Source organism: Lepisma saccharinum, chromosome 20 (genome assembly GCF_977018435.1).
Source record: "Lepisma saccharinum chromosome 20, izLepSacc3.1, whole genome shotgun sequence".
Classification (NCBI taxonomy): Eukaryota; Metazoa; Arthropoda; class Insecta; order Zygentoma; family Lepismatidae; genus Lepisma; species Lepisma saccharinum.
This window is the reverse complement of record NC_139248.1, coordinates 69,185,445-69,204,561: the sequence shown is the minus strand read 5'-3', so window position 1 is coordinate 69,204,561 and position 19,117 is coordinate 69,185,445. Positions and strand designations below refer to the sequence as shown.

The following is a 19,117-nucleotide window of genomic DNA, read 5'->3' as shown; positions in this document are numbered from 1 at the left end:
CTTCTATGTTTACATTCCTGCTATGAATATTGCCTGAATACCCACATAGCCATAATAATTCTTACGTGCATTCTGTCCAGGCAGTCGGTCTCTCACAAGTTCGCGTGTTTGTTCGTACGCACAGTATTGAGCGATCGCGGTTCTGTGAAGTGATTTTTTTTGTTGCACGATAATGGCAAGACGATAATATCATAATGGTGCAAAAGAAATGATAGTCAATGCCAAGAGAGATTTCTACCAGGAGAAACGAATGGGCGCATCCAAGGTGTCAAGTGCACGGCGGAGTGTTTGGGGGGGGGGGGGGGTTACGTCTCAGCACAGTGAAAAGGTATGTAAAGAAACAGCATTTTATACTTTTACCTTTCACTCATTATATTTATTGAAAATTTATTAGTTTTTAGTCCTTCTGTCTCTCTAAATAAACCCACAACTCCTTGTTTATTACAACAGTTGCAGCTGTGTAACAGACCAAAATATAAAAACAATATTTCAGGTGGAATGTGTAGCAACCAACGAGCTATATATATAAACACTAGAAGAGAGGAAGCAGCCATCTTTGAAACAATTTGAGCTACAGCTGATGGTAGCGCGGACGTTAACAAGCCGTAACCTGTGCATTACAACTCACTTGGAACTTAACAAGTAATACTTACGTATTATAAACGAATTCTGCTTTTGTGCAGAGGAGTTGTTTACCTTTTCTAGAGAAAAGTTAGAGCTGTATAAGCTGATAATACAAAATTTGCACGCATATTGCCTCGCAGAACTTTCTTCTTTTGCAAAGAAAGATAGCCCCTTCGTGACACAAAATAGCTTAGAATTAAAGAATTTCTCAGTTTGTGCTTATTCAACAAGGTCCCGACAAATATGTAACTGCAGTATATTATCATATATTACCATATGTGTGTGTGGGGGGGGGGGGGTGGTAGGGGGGAGAACTCGAACCCTGCGCGAAATAAAATAATTGTTTACGTGCCAGTTCTTACGAGTTTGTAGTGCTTCCAAATATTCAAGTTCTCATTTCTCTTGACTTCAATGCTTGTTATCACAGATTGAAATATATCCTAAATTTCTGAAATTATATTCTAACAAAGAACTACATAAAATGCGTCTTGAAATATTTTAATAAAAAGTTGTTAATGTGCACTATTCGTTTATTTATAGAATGAAACCATAAAGTGACAATACTATTTTACATGAAAGTGTGTTTCACAGCAGCGTCAAGTTGACCCCCGTGGCGGAGTGCTTAGCACATCGCGCTACGACGCCAGGGGTCCCGGGTTCAAACCCAGCTTGGCATGGATGTTTGAGAGTGTCAATTTCATCATATTATCACTTATCTCAATCGTTGCAATTAACCTAAAAGTTTCATAAAATCGAAGTAAAATATAGCAAATCAATCAATCAATCACAACAGCGTGAAAATTCAATGCAAAGTAAACAAAAGAAAATTATGATAGCCTGTTATTGGTTATGATATTAAAACGACACTTTGACAGGTAAAATAATAGCGGAGACTTCTGTCGCTTTAGGGGGTGATATCGAACACACTCAGTTTTGCAATAAAATATTATCAAAGGTGGAAAATAAATTTTAGAAAATTGTATTAGCCTGCCATATTCTTAGTTTCAACCTTTAACATGTTTTGTCTATTGCTGTTAGGAAATAATACGAAATATAGTATAATTACGCCTGGGTTCGAAGTCACGGTGGGAGCACATTTCGCTGATGTGCATTACACTAAACTATGTACGTCTGAATCAAATCCAGATTAGCTTCTCATAGCCTAAATTAAAACTAAGAAGTTAAAATTAAGGTGAAAGAAGTTACAATTTTCGTGAGCATAAACTCTTCGTGCAAAAATCAATGTCCAGTAAATACAGGTTGTATTCATGCGACAAACGTTGTCTGCCTCCATTAATGAGAATAATATGTATGTGATACTTAACATGATGCTCGTATAGCACACCTATTCAGAAAGTCAAAACGAAGGAAAATTCAATTCTGCTTCTAAAGAAACCTGCCCTTTTAGCCTTCCTTGGAACGCCTAATTGTTTACATTATTACATAGATTACATTGTCTACATGTATAGTCACATCTGGGCCTGCCCTCCTGCATGAAGGCTTCAAATTTTTAAATATAATTTTTTTGCGTTGCTATCGCTAGTACGCACCTCGCTCTGTTTCCCTTGCTTATGAAATCGCTGAACACAGCAGGTGCGTTATTATTGTATTACAGAGAAGACTGGATCTCTCATCGAACATCGTTGCACTCAATATATCTGTTTAAATGTGCGACATAAAATAATACTGGGAAAATGACGTTCATATAAAGCTGAGTGGAGTTGTTTTCTCTCTTTAAGTTCACTTTATGCACCGGTAGGCTAATCAGGACAGGACTTTCAGTTTAAAGTGGGATCCGAACCACTATGTGCCTCCACCGGGCATCGAAGGAGACGACGTTCATATGAAGTTAACAGCTAGAAGAAATCCCCCCCCCCAAAAAAAAAAAAAACTGCAGTACAGCAGTACTCCATTTGTAATATGATAAATATTTCCTTCATTATTTTATGCTGCGACAGTACTTTGGATCGGCTACACGGAAGCGAAGTGCAGCGAAACGGCAACGCTGTAGGAAGTTGCCTGCAGCCCGCGGAGTCTGAGATTGGCCGCACCCTGCCCACGTCATGCACTCCTTTACCATATTAGGAGTGCGATAGAATAATTAATATCTGGAACCATATTTGAGGTACACACTCCAAACTTCTGGAATTTGATCATATGCGTTATATCAACATTTTCTTGCAATTTCATTGAATTTGTAATTATGCGTTTCAAGTTTGCACGTTTCCCTAAAACGCTAATTTTTGAAGCATGTAGTAAAAATATGAATTTGATTTTGTCTACAGAGGTGCAAAAGTAATCGAACTTCAAGTACACAAAATCTTACAATGATATGTACAGTCGATTATGAACTGTATTGTGTTAAGTTCTCCGTTCGTGAAAATTGGAAGAAAAAACTACACTTTTCAGTGATTTTTTAATTAGAGTAAGATAACAAGGTTAAGATTAATTTTCAGATAACGCTTATTAAAAAGTAGATACTTGAAGCTTTCCAATGAGGTATATTTGACTTTTCTCCTCCCACGGAATACAATTTTACAAGCGCGTAAACCGAGGGCTCAATATTTTTGTCACTGATTGGCTAGTTTCTCATCAACACTGTATACTTTTGTTCCCACAAGGAATTGCGCAGGGCAGACAAGCTAAAGAGATGGGCGAGCAATTTGAAGAACGGCGTAGGAGAATGGCTACTGCTGTTATTAAAAATTAAAATTAAAAGAAAAATATGGGCTAGAAATTGGTTCAATGCAAAATGTGGTAAATCAAGGTGTAGTACTCAACAAGCTTTTTAATGAACTCTGCAAGGATGTATTTAAAGGGGGTCCGGACCTCTCCCTCCGCCGAGAGACTTATCAAGTATTAAAATTAAATAATGAAAAAAAATATTAGTTTTGCCTTTGTTGTATAATTACCTCTGATCGTATTTGAAGACAATGGTTATATTGGAATCATACGGTTCTGAAGGACAGAAGGACGTATTTAGGGGGGTCCAGGGGTGCCAACCACCCCCAAAGACTCACAAAGTACTAAAATTAAGTAATGGAAATATTAGCATTTGTTGCATAATCGATGGTTATTAATTTCCTCAATCTTTTAGAAGGCAAGGATTATATTGGGAGCATACGGGTTTGAATGACATTGCGAAGATGATTTATGTACAGTCGTGGAAAGAAAAACTTCCCCCATAAGCCTACTGGTATTAAGGCTCTATGGGGGAAGTATTTTTTCCATGACTGTACACTAGTACTCAAAATAATATGCTTAAAATATTAATCAGAAACTTAGTTTTCTCCATCTACATGTAGCATCATTTTTGTTATTCAATAATTCATTTATTTGACATTAATTTCATTGCCAGGGCACTTGTTTTTTATGTAAATTATTCTGATCTTACCTACAGGTAATCTACGCAATGAATATGCGCTGATATATCTCTATTCTTGTACCGTAATGATAGTCTTTTTACCTATTCGTGTAATAATAATATAATATTGATTTATGTATTGTAATTAGTATTAATTTGATTTAATTATTATTTTAATTTATTATTCCTGAGACACTTGGTTCGGACCGCCGCCCCCCAAACATATTTCTAGATACGTGCCTGGTAGAACTCTGGTATAATACGTAGCCTACATACTCATACACGAGATTCGCAGGATTCATTCATAAAAAAGATTGAAAACATTAAAACTCGTACAGTGTCATATGTCGTAGTCACATTGAACGCCTGAATGTTAGTAAATTACAGTGGTATTGTAGTGAGACCGCTGTTATTGTATACAACAGCCAAGCATTGAAAGAGAAGATGAATTTTCCTGTACTGGCGGCAGTCTCTACAAAGATCAAAGGCCGCTGTTTTTTTCTTTCGTCAGTATTGTTGTTAAGAATTGTTTCTTCTTTTAGGTTACCTGTGTTTTTTCGATATTTGCGTACAGCTCTTTTCTTCGGCATTGTTGTTAAACGGTTTTATAGTCCACTTACTTCTTGTTCCTCTTTTCTCCAAATCGCACTGCAACAAAAAGTTCAGGTGCTTTCAAGATATCATCAGGTCGTGCTCGAGAAATTATTATTTAATGCTAGTTGTATCGTGATGGGTAATTTACCTGTTAGTACATTCTTTGCGTTTCACTTAACGTGTTTAGTAAAGTACTATTTCAGACTTTGTCGAGGAGCCCAAAGTTCACAAAGAAATGTTAAGTTCGTTTGATGGGGTGCGGCAGAAGGGGATTTTAACAAAGATTAAGTTGCCTGGCACTTCGCGTTTTGTCTTGACACCGCACAGCATCTGTGGCAGACGGAAGATAGCCAGTGGCGCAACTACAGGGGGGCAGGGGGCATTACCCGCCCCCAAACTTGCTCGGAAATCAATTGTATGGGGGGGGGGGTAAACATTGAAGTAAAAAAAAAGCAAGGCAAGCAGAATCCAAAAGTAGCAGGACAAAATATGATACTAAATATGGAATTATTTTTCATGTATTCTTTTTTTTCTCCTCCAGACGGCCAAGGGCACCTGCAAGGGAGTGGGGGCACAGAAAGCAAACTTCGATCATCGATTTCAAATTTTATGCAAATAAAAATACATTTTGTAATTTTTTTCGTAAATTTGTAAAAGTTCATAGCCGTGGGTAGGGGGCGACGCACAATCTAAATTAAAACGTTATAAAAGAGAATGCTGCACCCTATTACATTAATAATCGTTTTCAGTTTGCAATAATTTGGATCTAAAACTTTTCTTGCAAGCGAAGCGAGCAATATATTTTTTTTCTGTAATACAATGTAAATTACCAGGGAGAGAAGTAAGACCAACTTTGTACTTCAGACTGTTGCTGTTAAGCAGTTTGGTGGGCCTCCCCAATAGCACAGTGGTAGCGTCGCCGCCTTGTAATCACAAGTGGTCGGATCCCACTTTAAACTGTAGGTCCAGTCCCGATTAGCCTTACTGTGCATAAAGTGGACTTAAAACACCAACTCAACTCAGCTAAGCAGTTTGGTCTTAAATGCATGAATGAGGAGGAGGATGAAGCCCGCTGCAGCCTTAAATACGCCGCTGCTTCGAGTACTCAGACAAAGGTTATCCTTGCAACGTGTCTCGCATGATAGAGGCCGAAAATTACATGCGGGCTGCGTGCCTCAGATAATGTTGAAGGTTGACAAGGCCTCGGTGCTGTACGTTTCATTGTAGTGAAACTTTGGATGGTGTTATCAATTGCGTATGTGACAACAGGTAAAGGGAAGTTGAAATGTAAGTTGATACTTTTTCACAGGTCTCGGTCTTCTGTGAGGGTCCCAGGGTCTGCAGGATTTTCTCCACGGAGGGGCAAGCAAAATACTTTTCCCAGGGGGAGGCAATGAGGCACATTTTCCCCCATAATAGTGTTGCCTCCTCAAAAAACTTTGCTTCAGTTTGAAGTTATCATGTTCCTGCAACGCCTTTGAAATAATTAACACACATTACTGTGGCTGAAATGAAATTTTGTGTGAAATATGTACATTTTGGCAGGGTTGCTCAAGGTTGAGACCCATAAATTCTAATGGGTTCTATTGAGTTCCGCAACAGGACCGGAACCTTTTTTCTTGCACAATTTACCGTGCGTCCATTTCGATCTGCAGTCGAGAGATCGGGAGAAGCGTGGCGGGCGGCGCTGGCGGAGATGCCGACATTTGCGGCCTGAAATGCCCGCTTATTTTTATGGACATATGCAGACATTTATATAAATATTGCAAAACGAGCACTAACCTGTGTTATAAGAGTATGGTTTTAATTTTAGTAGCTTAGTGACTGTATGTGCCGATGATTTTGACACGCCCACCTCTTGTGAAACACGGCGTAGAGGTTTGTTTGGAGAACGTTCTAACGCTGCACCAATATCATCGAGTTTTGCTTCGGTTAGAATCCGTCGTTTTTGCTTAGGTGTTTTAAAATTTAACGATACAGTTTCTCGTAATTTAAGGACAACATGTCTAACCGTATCTCTGTGTGGAGTTGAAACACATGGGAATTTCTGTACAAATTACCTACACACGTCTCGACACGAGTTTGTTTTCACGTAGGTACGTGTCATACATAAAAAAATCTTTGTTCTAACGTGAATCTTGCGGCTGGCATTCCAATCGTCTCACTGACACGTCACACATACACACTACAATAACACAAACAAGTAACTGCAAGTAACCAAGAATAACACTCTTGCGCACAGTACGAAATTAACACGCTCTTGGTTTACATTGCTCGCCACTATATTTACAACTGTCTTCAACTAGTCGCGAAGGAACAAAAAACTCGAGCTCGGAGATTTCGGATTGCAAGGAAGCTCACGAACACCATTGACTTTTAACGGTTTCGTCTGCAGCGTAATCTTGATACAGTGTTGCACATTCGAAACCTCCAAACGATCCCCATCGGCACAAAACTCTTTCAAGGATATAAACTTAAGCAGGACGTTACTGGTCAAAACTATGATTGAAATGTTTTATTATCTGTGGCTCTTAACATCGTTTCTAAAGCGTATTTTTTTGTGTATATAAGAGCAGAACTTGGATGAATTACAGAAGAACTTTTGCGTGTTATAACACAGGTTAGTGATCGTTTTGCAATATTTATATAAATGTCTGCATATGTCTATAAAAATAAGCGGGCATTACAGGCCGCAAATGTCGGCATCTCCGTCAGCGCCGCCCGCCACGCTTCTCCCGATCTCTCGGCTGCAGATCGAAATGAACGCACGTAGATTCGGTCCAGGTTGCATATTGTTTCATTTCAATATGGAACTTGGACAGTATTTAAATTGGTCCGTAAACAAGTTCCTGGACCGAACTGAAATACTTTACAGATAAAAATGTTCTTTACGGTCCATAACCCATTTACGCTTGCTAGTTTTGTCTCCTGGACCGGAATTGAATGTATTTAAAATTCCTGGACCTTTAGCAACTCGGCCTAGAGTGGCGACCCTGTTCTCGTATCGGTAAACAAAATGCAAGCGATACTTTCAGCCATAATGCAAACGTATGTTGATTTTTCCGTATTACGGAATGCGATAACTAGTCTAACGCTTTGCTTTGATCGTGCCTTTGTGGTAACAGAAGAGATTGAGGAAGCGAGAACCAAGGCCATAGTGAATACACGAGGTGCTTCGCGTAAACTGTTTCCGGGAGTTGGTTCTGAAATCTCGTCTGGCATCGACTGGCTTATTTGTTGAAGTATTGTGTCTGGGCGAGAACTGCTTCTTTCCGAACATGCTTCATACTTGTCCGTTAAGTGCTGCAATAGGGATGAGCAATGATAGTACATGGTCACGATCGCTAAGGCCAATATTTCACACTAGGTTCACAGAGTACGTCAGTCGCTAGACTTAGAAATGTATATAAAAAAAGTGTCTCAACCTTAAAAGTGAGTATGGAAGTAAATGGAGTACTTCCCTCTCTCTCTAATACATGAGTTTTGCCAATAGCTCTGTCCTTCTCTACCACCACTGCGTTGCGAGATTTTACAAAATGTACAGTCAAAAATTTCAGTGAAACCATTATCCTGTAGAGTTTTTAATGCTCTATTTACTGACGGCATTATATAACTTGTCATAAATTCATGTGATCTGAATTTTTCATAATTATGCAATTTTGCAAAACTCTTAATTTTTTCTAGTAAATACTTCACAAGCCATAAATATCAAACTGCTTGAACAACTTCGCCAGTTTTTTTTTCTACGGGATCTATGATGTTTGTAGATATGATATTCTTCTTAATTTGCTTACGAGGGGAGTTATATATGTGTATATATATATATATATAAAGAGAGCGAGAGAGAGAGAGAGAGAGGGTATTTTGTATAAATCATCAAACCGTGACACGAAAAAGTTGGTTAGCGAGAAACTTTTAGGTTTGTCGCAATACACATGCAGACCAAGCGAGAAAGTGTTGACCATTGTTTCAAGTTATTTTTAGAATGCATTGTTACTCCACGGCACCGTTATTTATTCCGCAATCGTAGTTTGTTTGTGCGGGCTGTCTTGTGTGTCAAATTCATTGCGCGCCACCAAGGTTACAATTCAGTTGCAGGCAGATGCCCCGGTTCGTAGGAAGTGCAGTGTGCTTTATTTTGACATTTTACACAAAATTTAAGGTTCTAGACATGAGTTTGGATTAAAATGTTCATAGTGAACTGATTTTATAAAATTATGAAGTACTTTGTGGTGTCTGCTAACTAATGAATACATGAAAAACATTAACAAAAGTGCCTTACGTGTGTGACACTAAAAATGTAACAAATTTTGACTTCATTTGTCTGTGAAGCCCGTAGGATACAGATGTTGGAAATTTTTGTTGCGAAATATGCAAATTATATTCATTCACAAACATTTAAACCGTAATGCAATTAAAAACAATAATTTCGACATTAATTGATTCTGTTATTGTCATGGAGTAGGACCACTTTTCGTGTAATGCCCCGATTGCATACTTTAAAAACAAGTGCTCGTACATAGTGAAATATCAAATAAGTTGGAGTCTAATTTACGGTGCGATTTGCGGATACGAACTAAAATAATCCATCAGGGAGATTTTCAGACCGAAGCGACGAGCGACACGTGTCGTTTGGAAGCAAACTCTCTGTAATCAATGCAACCTTTCGAACCGAAGCGACACAAACTGCATGTGTTGCTCGGACTAGGCAGTTTTCTCAATACCGTGTATAGTGTCGCCTCAGTCTGTTCGCGCATGCGCTGTGAATGCTTGCTTGTAGACCGAAGGAGCCCGTGTCGCTTCAGCCTGAAAGTTTCCTGAGAAAACACACGTGCAGCTTATCGTGTCTCTTCGGTTCGAAAGGTCGCATTGATTAGGAGTTCGATTCCAAACGACACGTGTCGCTCGTCGCTTCGGTCTGAAAGCTTCTTCACGCTCACCGACCGGGAAGTGCATTTAGCCAATTTCGATTACAATCAGATGTAAAAGATTCGAACGTGGGACCTCTGGATACGCACGGTGTTAAGCTATCCAATCTACCATAAGAGGCCAGCACGAGATCTCTATCGTTTTATCTTCACGCACATTTGAAACTCAGCCCGTTGACAAGAATCGATTGTAAAGATAATTCCGAGATAACACACGTGTGCGTTTGTACTCTTGAGGACACTGAACATGTGAGGGGGGAGGGTTAACCCATATGTGTGTACTCTTGTATTTCGATCACGTGACGTCGCGTCTGAGTGAATCCCTGGATAAGATAGGGTGACCAGACATACTCTTTGTAAGAGTATCATACTATTTTAGAGGTTCATGTACTCTATACTCTTTTCAATTTGCAAAAATCCCCAAATATACTCTTTTCCTTGCTATTTAATTTCATTCATTTTACGCGTAAAAATGCCTTAAAATCCACAGAAAGAAAAACGTCAAGATGTGAACAAACTGAAGTATTTACTCCTTGACTCAAGAATTTCTTATGAACAATTTCAAGTGTCATTTTCATATTCCATCAACAAGCAAAACATATTTCGAATTCATTGGAATTTAATGATAATGATTAGGGCTGATCAGATACCACTTTGAACAGATTCCCACCGATAACGATACTTGAAAATTGCAATAATTAAAATGTTTTCAAAATATTGATCAATATTGATGTGTAAATATTCTCCTCCAATTATACGCATCAACATAACAAGAAATTTGCTTTAGAATATTCAAGAATTGCATCAGAATATTAACATAGATATTATGTAGTCACAAAATATAGTTTTTTGTGCAAAATTAGTGTAAAATAAAAAGGAAGTTTTAATTTTGCATAATTTCCAGGATAATTAGACTGTCAAGAAGTCGCGCGGGATTTTTGCGGACTCCGTGAAAGATCAAAATGCATGCGCACCTTCAACCTATAGACTATACTCTATTTGGTCAACAAATATCTGGTCACCCTAGATAAGAGGAGAATTCATTCGGAAGGTCTTCTACAGCTATTTATTCTGTATAGCTATATCCTGTGTTCTTTGCAATTACCGCAAAGTTTGGTCGATCTTCGGTCATTTTCAAGTAAGAGTCAATGAAAACCTTAATTTGTTTGTTTCTTATCTAATAAATTTCTGTATGTAGGGTTGCACTTTAGCGCAGACCTATTGCTGATCATATTTTCAAGTTGAGTCAGTGCCTGCGTACCTCAAGAAGAGTCTTTGGGGTCCACGTGCAGTCCTCGGATATTTAGGTTCTAAAAAGTGTGGTTTTAGGTTCTTAAAATAGGATCTAAAAATCCTAAAATAGGTTCGAAAAACCTTAAGTTAGGCTCGGAAAAATCCTGAAGTAGGTTCAAAAAAACTTAAAATAGTTCAAGATTCCTGAAAAATGCTGATTAGGTATAGTCACCGGCAATGAAAATGGGACACCTATATCCTGAAACACGCATTATCTTGCATAACGTTGTGTGTGTTGCCAACAATCGTTTTTCATGTTAACTCAGAAATTTTGTCTCCTACGCGTTGGAAACGAACTTTAGAAACACCCTGTGTGAGTGTGTGTGTGTGTGTGTGTGTGTGTATATATATTCTTCTGTATCGTGGTTAGTGGAAATGGTGGCGGGATTAATTCTTAGGAACAGGTAAAATAATTTCCAACACTAAATAAGGAGAGAAGTTAAACATTTCAATAATTCAAAGGAAAAAATGCATTGTTTACCTTAGAAATTTTTCCTTGTTTTTGAGGGTATTGACGGGCGGAAACGATACATCTCAATAAATGAAAATTGACTTGTGTTTCGTAAATGGATTTGCTCTGGGCGCTCGGGCGTAGTGGCTAGCACAATACAAAGTCTCAGGTTCGTATTCTTCACAAAACCTGCATTATGATATTCGTATTTCTTGCTTTAGTTTTTCTTATTTTTTCCCTGTACTCTAAAATTTAAGTTTTTGTATGCTCAATTAATCAGTGTCACTCACATTTACCGTTTTCTTCTCTCTGATTGTGATCAACAATTGATCTTCTATGTATTTGTAGCGCACCTTGGTCCAGGGGGGGGGGGATTTTCTCTTAATCTAGTCTGGGTGTGAACACCCAACGATTTACTTCACGAGACGCCACTGGTTGTTTCAATTCTGGATACTCATTGTGTAAAACAGAATAGAATTACTGCGTTTAGAAATATTTAACATTTGAAAAGTTTCCTAGCAAGTCTAAAGTATGATCCGTTTAATTTTGGACCAAGGGATTGTTCACTTGATTACTTATTTTGGACTGACAGAAGTTGTAGTTCATAGGGCAAATTTAACTATTTAAAAAAATTTAAAGTCTGTTTAGTAGGCATGGAATCAAAATATTACTACGTTGGAACACTTTGTGCCAGGGTTGTTAAAGGTCCAGGAACCTATAAATTCTAATAATTGATTCTGAAAAAAAAAATAAGGTTCCTGGACCGAATTTAAATTCTTTCGGAAAGAAGGTTCTTGGACGGAATTGAAAGAGGTTCCTGGACCGAATTTAAATTCATTAGGGGGAAAAGGTTCCTGGACCGTATTTACATTGATCCGGAAGAAAGGTTCCTGGACCGAATTGCTATGCTTTAAATATGAAAAGGTTCTACACTGTCTAGAACTCATTTAAGTTTGCTGATATAAATGTCCGCGAGCACGTTCTGCATTGGAATCTCACACTGCGGTTGTAGATACCTTAGCGCAGGCAATAAATCATAACGCTGCAGTTCTCTCATGGGCCACGTTCAGAAACCTCCCTTGTCGAAGAGGCACAATACAATGGACTATATTAGTGTGACGTCACATTAAGTTCAATCAAACCCGTCACTTGTTCCTCCGGCATCCGATCCAGGAACAGCAGCCAATAGGAGCCGTGGATGAGGTAACGTGAGGCTGCTGTGCTCTCCCAGCAGCTATCACAACAGGGACGGCAGTGTTGTTACATCAAAGGAATTTGTCCTTTATGCAAGGAAATTCAGTGAAAATGGGGCTGTTGATTGCCAAATTTTCCGTTGCCGACGCAATCCCTGCCGTGTCCCTAAGGAATTTCGTTCGTCACTTGGTTGCCCTAAGATTTACATTGCAACGCTATGAGACGGATATTCAAACGTTTTTTTCAACGAAGGTAACAACAAATCTCTGCGCAAGTAGGGACTGTAGAGGTCTCAGCCAAGGGAAGGAACACGCGCGAGAGAATGGGGCTGCAAGGAGAGGGGTAACCTGACTGCAGCGTTTGCGTTTCGCCCATTTCTACCGTTAAGAACGGCCTTGTTACTTAGATTTTCGAGACAGCCAGCAACTGGATTAGTAATTCATGCTCACAAGTGGGTAATCGTTTTTTATCAGGTCCGTAATGAGAAGCAGGATTGTTGAACGTCCAAGAACCCATATATTCTATTGGGTTCTTCTATAGGACGGGAACCTTTCTTCTCGCACAATTTAAAATTCGATCCAAGTTTGGTATTGTTTCATTTCAATACGGATCTTGAACCCTTTTAAAACTGATTCAGAAGAAAAGGTTTGTGGACCATATTTAAATTGATCCTGGAAAAAAGGTTCCAGGACCGAATTTAAATTGATAAGGGTAAAAAGGTTCCTGGACCGTATTTAAATGGATCCTGGAAAAAAGGTCCTGGACCGAATTTAAATTTATCCGGAAAAAAGGTTCCTAGACCCTATATAAACTTATTCGGAAAAAAGGTCCCGGATCCGTATTTAAATTCTTCCGGAAAAAAGGTTCGTGGACCGAATTTAAATTGATTTGGAAAAAAAATTCTTGCACCGTATTTAAACATACGGAAAAAAGATTCCTGAACCGAATTGAAATACTTTACAGATAAAAAGGTTCTTTAAGGTCCAGGACCCCTTTACGCTTGCTGATTTTCTGTCCTAGACCGGAATTGAATTTATTTAACATTCCTGGACCTTGAACAACCCTGCTTTGTGCCCACTTTGAAAATATGATCTAAAAGTGAATATTAGAGAGAATCATACATATTGCGACTGTACATATATCAATAACCATTATTTACATGTTCCTTACGCAAGCAATTTTCAATAACCATTATTTTCAAGTATTAACAGGATGAACCAATGATGTAAGCCTATATGCTAAGAGCATGTAATACGATATGCAACAGAACAAGGTGCTATAATAAGAACAAACAATCTTAAGATTTCCATGAGAGGTAGTGTGAGAGTAAGTTGAGAACTTTTTCTTTGGCGTAAGTCGTCATCAGATAAAGCTATTTTGCAAGTTAATCAAGTTTCTTTTTGCGTATGAAACAAGCCTAACGAGTTTGCACATTTTGTTCATCATTTCAAGAAACCTGTTGACAGTGCTTTCCTGCCATCTAGCGGCCGTTTCTTGAACTCGCTCAACTATAGCCTAGCAAGCTGTGCAAGAGAAATCGTCGTTTGTACTTTAAATTTCTTGTTAATAATTAATGATTATTAGGGCTAGGATTTTTATGACCTAAAATCACCAAAATATGCAAAATAAAATGCTCTTATGACCCTAAAATTGTACAAAATATGCACTATAATTTGAAAAATATGCCCTTATAATTGGACTGTTTCAAACATCAATATCTAACATATGCTGAGATTTTCACATACGTATAATATTTTTAGTTCAATTTATTGGCCTGGAGTTGCAATGGACAATGAATACTTCTGTACATTTTCAAATAAAAATGAAAAAAGATTTTGCTGCAGTCCAAAAAAAAAAATAATAAAATAATATCGTAATAATAACCCTTGAGTGAACATGGGAGTAAGAACGAATCCACTTCGAAAATGGCTGTATATTTCTTGAAAAGCGAAAATATGCTGAATATGACCGAAAAACCATCAAAATATGCTCTATCACGCAGCAATGGCCACATATGCCAAAATATGCCCTTAGAAAGCACCTTAATATAATTAGTTTCTTCATAATATGAATTTCTATATGATTATAGAACACATCATCCTTAAAAAAATATGGTTGGAATTAGTACTACAACACTTTCTTATATCTAACCCAACCTAGCCTAACAGAGCCTCATTAATGACGTCACGTCAGCCAATCGGATTGCTTAAAACTGTTGTGGCAGCAATCACTACCAAAAAATATGCTGTCATGAAAATTCTAGCCATAATGATTATTCTTATTATTGTTATCAATATTTCATTTAATTTCTTAACGTTTTGTACTAATTCCTTGTTCGTAATTTACTTCTTTCCAGCTGAAGCAATTTCATGTCTCCAATGCAACTCGCTGTACGAAAGTGAGTGCCTTGACGTTTCGGCCAATGAGACCAGAGAGAATTTCACGAGAGAATGCGTCGGGGATTTTCAAGGTGAAGAGCCTTTCTGCAGGAAAACTGTGCAAACAAGTAAGTTAATACTGTAACATATGGATTTTTTAATGATAAACATGTAGTATCATATTCTGGCAACACTAGTGACGTAATCAAGAGATCATGGCGACTTGCATCAATGTTCTGTATTTCTTCTACATAATAGGCTATGTAATAAATAGCATAAGTACTATTAAGTAGTGTGTTTATTAATAATACAAAAAACATAAGTATGAAACAAATACCACGTGCTGCGCATTGAGAGCACATTAGCCTTGATGAAAATTCAATCTGAGATAGGAGAACGTCATTTCATCTGTTTTATTTTATTGATGGGCATGGAACAGGGGCATTGGCGGCGCTTAGGGGGTGGGGGCGAGGAGGCCAGTTGACCCCCACTTTTTGCCACTTTTGCCCCTGCACTATGCTTAACCTTATGGACCAAGGGAAAGTAAACTGTCCTTTTCCCCCACCCACTTTTTGCAATTTGCCCACCTATTTCTGGAACCCAATCGCCGCCACTGAACAGGGGCGTATATAGAGTATGTCCGGACCCACAGAAAATCACTGTATTTCGGTAGAAGAATTCCAACTTCATGGCACCAATGTTCTCTGCCTCCTACTTTATTTCCCCTTTCTTTGGTTCAAGGACTATATTTTACATGTAAACATGTCTCCGTACAGCAGATTCAAAACTACGCATAATTATTCATTTCCAAGTGTTACGGCCATTTTGGGAGCTGTTAACACACTTTTTTTTTACAAAAGTAAAATGTCCTTTGCCCCCCCCCCTTTCAGTTTTGGCATTGATTTCCAATCCAATGTATGTGCAATTTATTCTGAACTCACACAGAGGTAACATGATCTTAACAAATAAAGTGTGTTGGAGAGTTAATAACAAGATATTTGCTAGAGAATGAAGTTGGATAGTTCAATTTCACAGGAAATGATGCAGCCCCTACATAGTTAGTTCGAACTTTCGTTAGTTTGAAAATACTTAATTTTTAAAGAGCATTATATTTTTTGAAAAAATAACTGTGATAAAATTCCTCTACACTACATTTCTAAGTGAGAGTATTAGGTGAGCAAATGCCCCCTCTTGCCCCCCCCTCCCCGTGCACACTCCTATAATGGCGATAAATTATTGCTTTAACCTCTTATCCAAACTCCTTGCAAGCAATACATTTGAATATCTTCGCTTTTACTAATAGGTAGGGTCTCGACATTCCAAATCTCTGTATCTTTCTCTTATTTCTTTCTTGATCTGTTTCTCTATCTCTCGTCACTCTTTTCCAATTCTCTTTTCCTTTGCTTGTTCTTTTTTCCTGTTTTTCTCTTATCGTCTGCTCTTTTTCTCTTTCCTACAGTTATTTCTTCAATTCCTTATCCTTTATTCTCATTGTTCAATGTTCATTTCTTCATTTGTTTCTCTTTGTTCTGTTTTTTCATTCCATTTGTTTCTTTCTTCTGTTTTTTCATTCCATTTGTTTCTTTCTTCTGTTTTTCATTCCATTTGTTTCTTTCTTCTGTTATTTCATTCCATTTGTTTCTTTCTTCTGTTATTTCATTCCATTTGTTTCTTTCTTCTGTTTTTTTTTCATTCCATTTGTTTTTCTTCTGTTTTTTCATTCCATTTGTTTCTTTCTTCTGTTTTACATTCAATTTGTTTCTTTCTTCTGTTTTTCATTCCATTTTTTCTTTCTTCCGTTTTTCATTCCATTTTTTATTTCATTCCATTTCTCTTTCTTCTGTTTGCTTCATTCCATTTGTTTATCTTTTTTCTGTTTGCTTCATTCCCTTTGTTTATCTTTTGTTCTGTTTGCTTCATTTCATTTGTTTCTCTTTATAACTCCTCACGTGTGCATGATTCTAGCTCTGCTATAAATTATATTGTAAATATCTCGTATATGTGAGCTTACGTGCGTGTTTCACTGTGGACTAGAGTTCAGTCGGTCCTAGGTGGGTGCGGGGGCCTTGGGCATACAATACAGGCAGGGTTAAATTAATTATATTAATATTATTTCAATTATTTAATTCAACAGTGATGGTGTTCTTACGTCATACTTAGTTTTCAGTTTAGTAGACTATGCATCACTCATTATATTGTGAAGTTTGCTAATAATTTTAAATTACCTTAACGAAACGTACAGTAATGTGAATCCCTTACGTCTATGTCTTTTCCAGTGATAGTTTTCAGTGTAGCCAGTTAAATTTTGGAGAATGTACATTCTTGTAGTGTTTTTTGCTCATCCAACAATATTCTATCATTGCCTATGCTTTGACATTATTTAAAAACTAATTTTTTTCTTTGCAGTTAAGGACCGAGACAGTCTGGTGGTGGTGATAAGAAAGTGTGGTTGGAAAAAGCACCCACGTTTAGAATGCTACAGGAATGATAACAAGGATCGAAATGAAATTTCATGTCAGTGTTTCACGGATGGTTGCAACTCGGGTCCATCCCACCACCAGATGTCTCTACTGACTCTGTTGTTACCAGCCATCTTGCTTCCAATTTTAAGAAAGTAACTAATAGAATCTCATTGTAATATTGAACTTTGTGAGCTTTTTTTGTGCGCGAACTGTACAATTTGCTAACTGGTTTTTATGAAATGACATCTGCAGGGAATATTATATTCTTTAAAAGTTTTCTCAATGGGTTCATTTATTGTGGTTTTGGCAATTCTTGGCCAGAACATTGATTTAGAACCCTTACAGATTTTGTGAAATTTGATATGGTAAAGTTCCATGCTACTAATGTTTGATAACGAGTTGTAGAAAAATATCACTACATACCTCGGATGTAAGTTAAAAGTGATGAACAAGGAGACTGTCTAAGCGCATCAAATAGTTTTTTTCTCTTTTCATAAAATATTTGTGAAAGAACTCGAGTAAAAAAAATATATGAGTAAGCTAAACACACGACATTTTAAGGTTGAAGATAAATAAATTCTGTAATGTTATAATGTTCTTTAATACTAGGACGATGTAGATTCCGAAAAAAAACACTCATAACTTTGGCGTCTTGTATATTTTTACACTTATATTTTATAAAAGACGTAACATATTTTTGAATGTCATAAATTGAAAATGTACTTTAATTGTACCACTTTCTTAAATAAATACACTATTACAAGAAATGTAATTTTGTACATAACCAATACATCCTATTTAACTAACATTTCGTGGGTAAAACCAGAAAATTTCGTATTTCTCAGCAGTTTGGTACAGTCATGTTCACAAAAACTGTCGCATGGATTTTTTCTAAGTCCAACGTCTTACGAAATTATGTTGGTAGTTCTGAAACAAGGAAGTGTTGTGAAATATACGATCCTCCAATCAGAGTGAAGTTCGATTCGGAGGAGCAGGAGGCGTGACTCACGGTCTTGTCCACAAGAAGTTCAACCAATGCAGCATTTCCAAATATGAGATAACGTCCCCATTGGTTAAATATTGTTTCAATAATGCGAATCGGCAGAAAGATTGCGCAAAAGTTTACTTTGTCGTTTTAATTGCCTTTAATCGTTTCAAATTAGTATTAAATTGTCTCAATTATAGTTCACGAGCTTAATATAATGTATTCATGTATGTGTTTGGCAATCATATATATCACTCATTAGAACAATTTTCACATTGTTTTCACTACGTGAGATGACATTTCATTTACATTTACGATAAAATAGTGGTTTGGGTGTAATAACAGTTTTCATTAATTAATTTAGAGATGCATTTTTATTTGTTGAGTTAATGATTAGGTTAATTCGTTATTTCTCGCGAAAAGAGGGAACCACAGCTGAAAGAAAATACACAACTTCTATTATTGAGGTCAAGAGTTCGTTTTAACATCACTTTTTGCACACATAGGCTAATCACGACTCGGGATACATTTAAATTGGAATCTGAAACATTATGCGACCTGACTGGAACTCGGAAAAGGACACACTGATTACAAGACGTTGATACATTACCAATTGGTCTGGCGAACGCCAATAATAATGAGGGGTTGAGAGGGAGTGGGAGAGGGGTGACGGAAAGTAGAAAATAAATAGTATTTTTGGGGGTATTTAATGTTATGTTTATACACATACAAACCTAAGAAAATATTTATTTTGATACATGTGTGTGGGGGGTGAGGAAGGGGGAAAAGAGAGGGACAGAAAGATATTGGGAGAGATGGGACGAAGAGGTGATTGTGGAAAATG

The 19,117-nt window shown here is 37.4% G+C and overlaps 1 protein-coding gene across 1 annotated transcript in view; it reads left to right on the top strand.

The window, feature by feature from the left end:
- LOC146003319 (uncharacterized) overlaps positions 1-18,048 on the top strand; it is a 29,197-nt gene extending 11,149 nt beyond the window's left edge. Inside the window, exons 3-4 of the mRNA XM_083141583.1 lie at positions 14,805-14,954; positions 17,233-18,048. Of these exons, the coding sequence (XP_082997709.1) occupies positions 14,805-14,954; positions 17,233-17,444 (362 nt within the window). The 3' untranslated portion in view covers positions 17,445-18,048. The remainder of the gene's footprint in view (positions 1-14,804; positions 14,955-17,232) is intronic.
- The last annotated feature ends 1,069 nt before the right edge of the window (positions 18,049-19,117 follow it).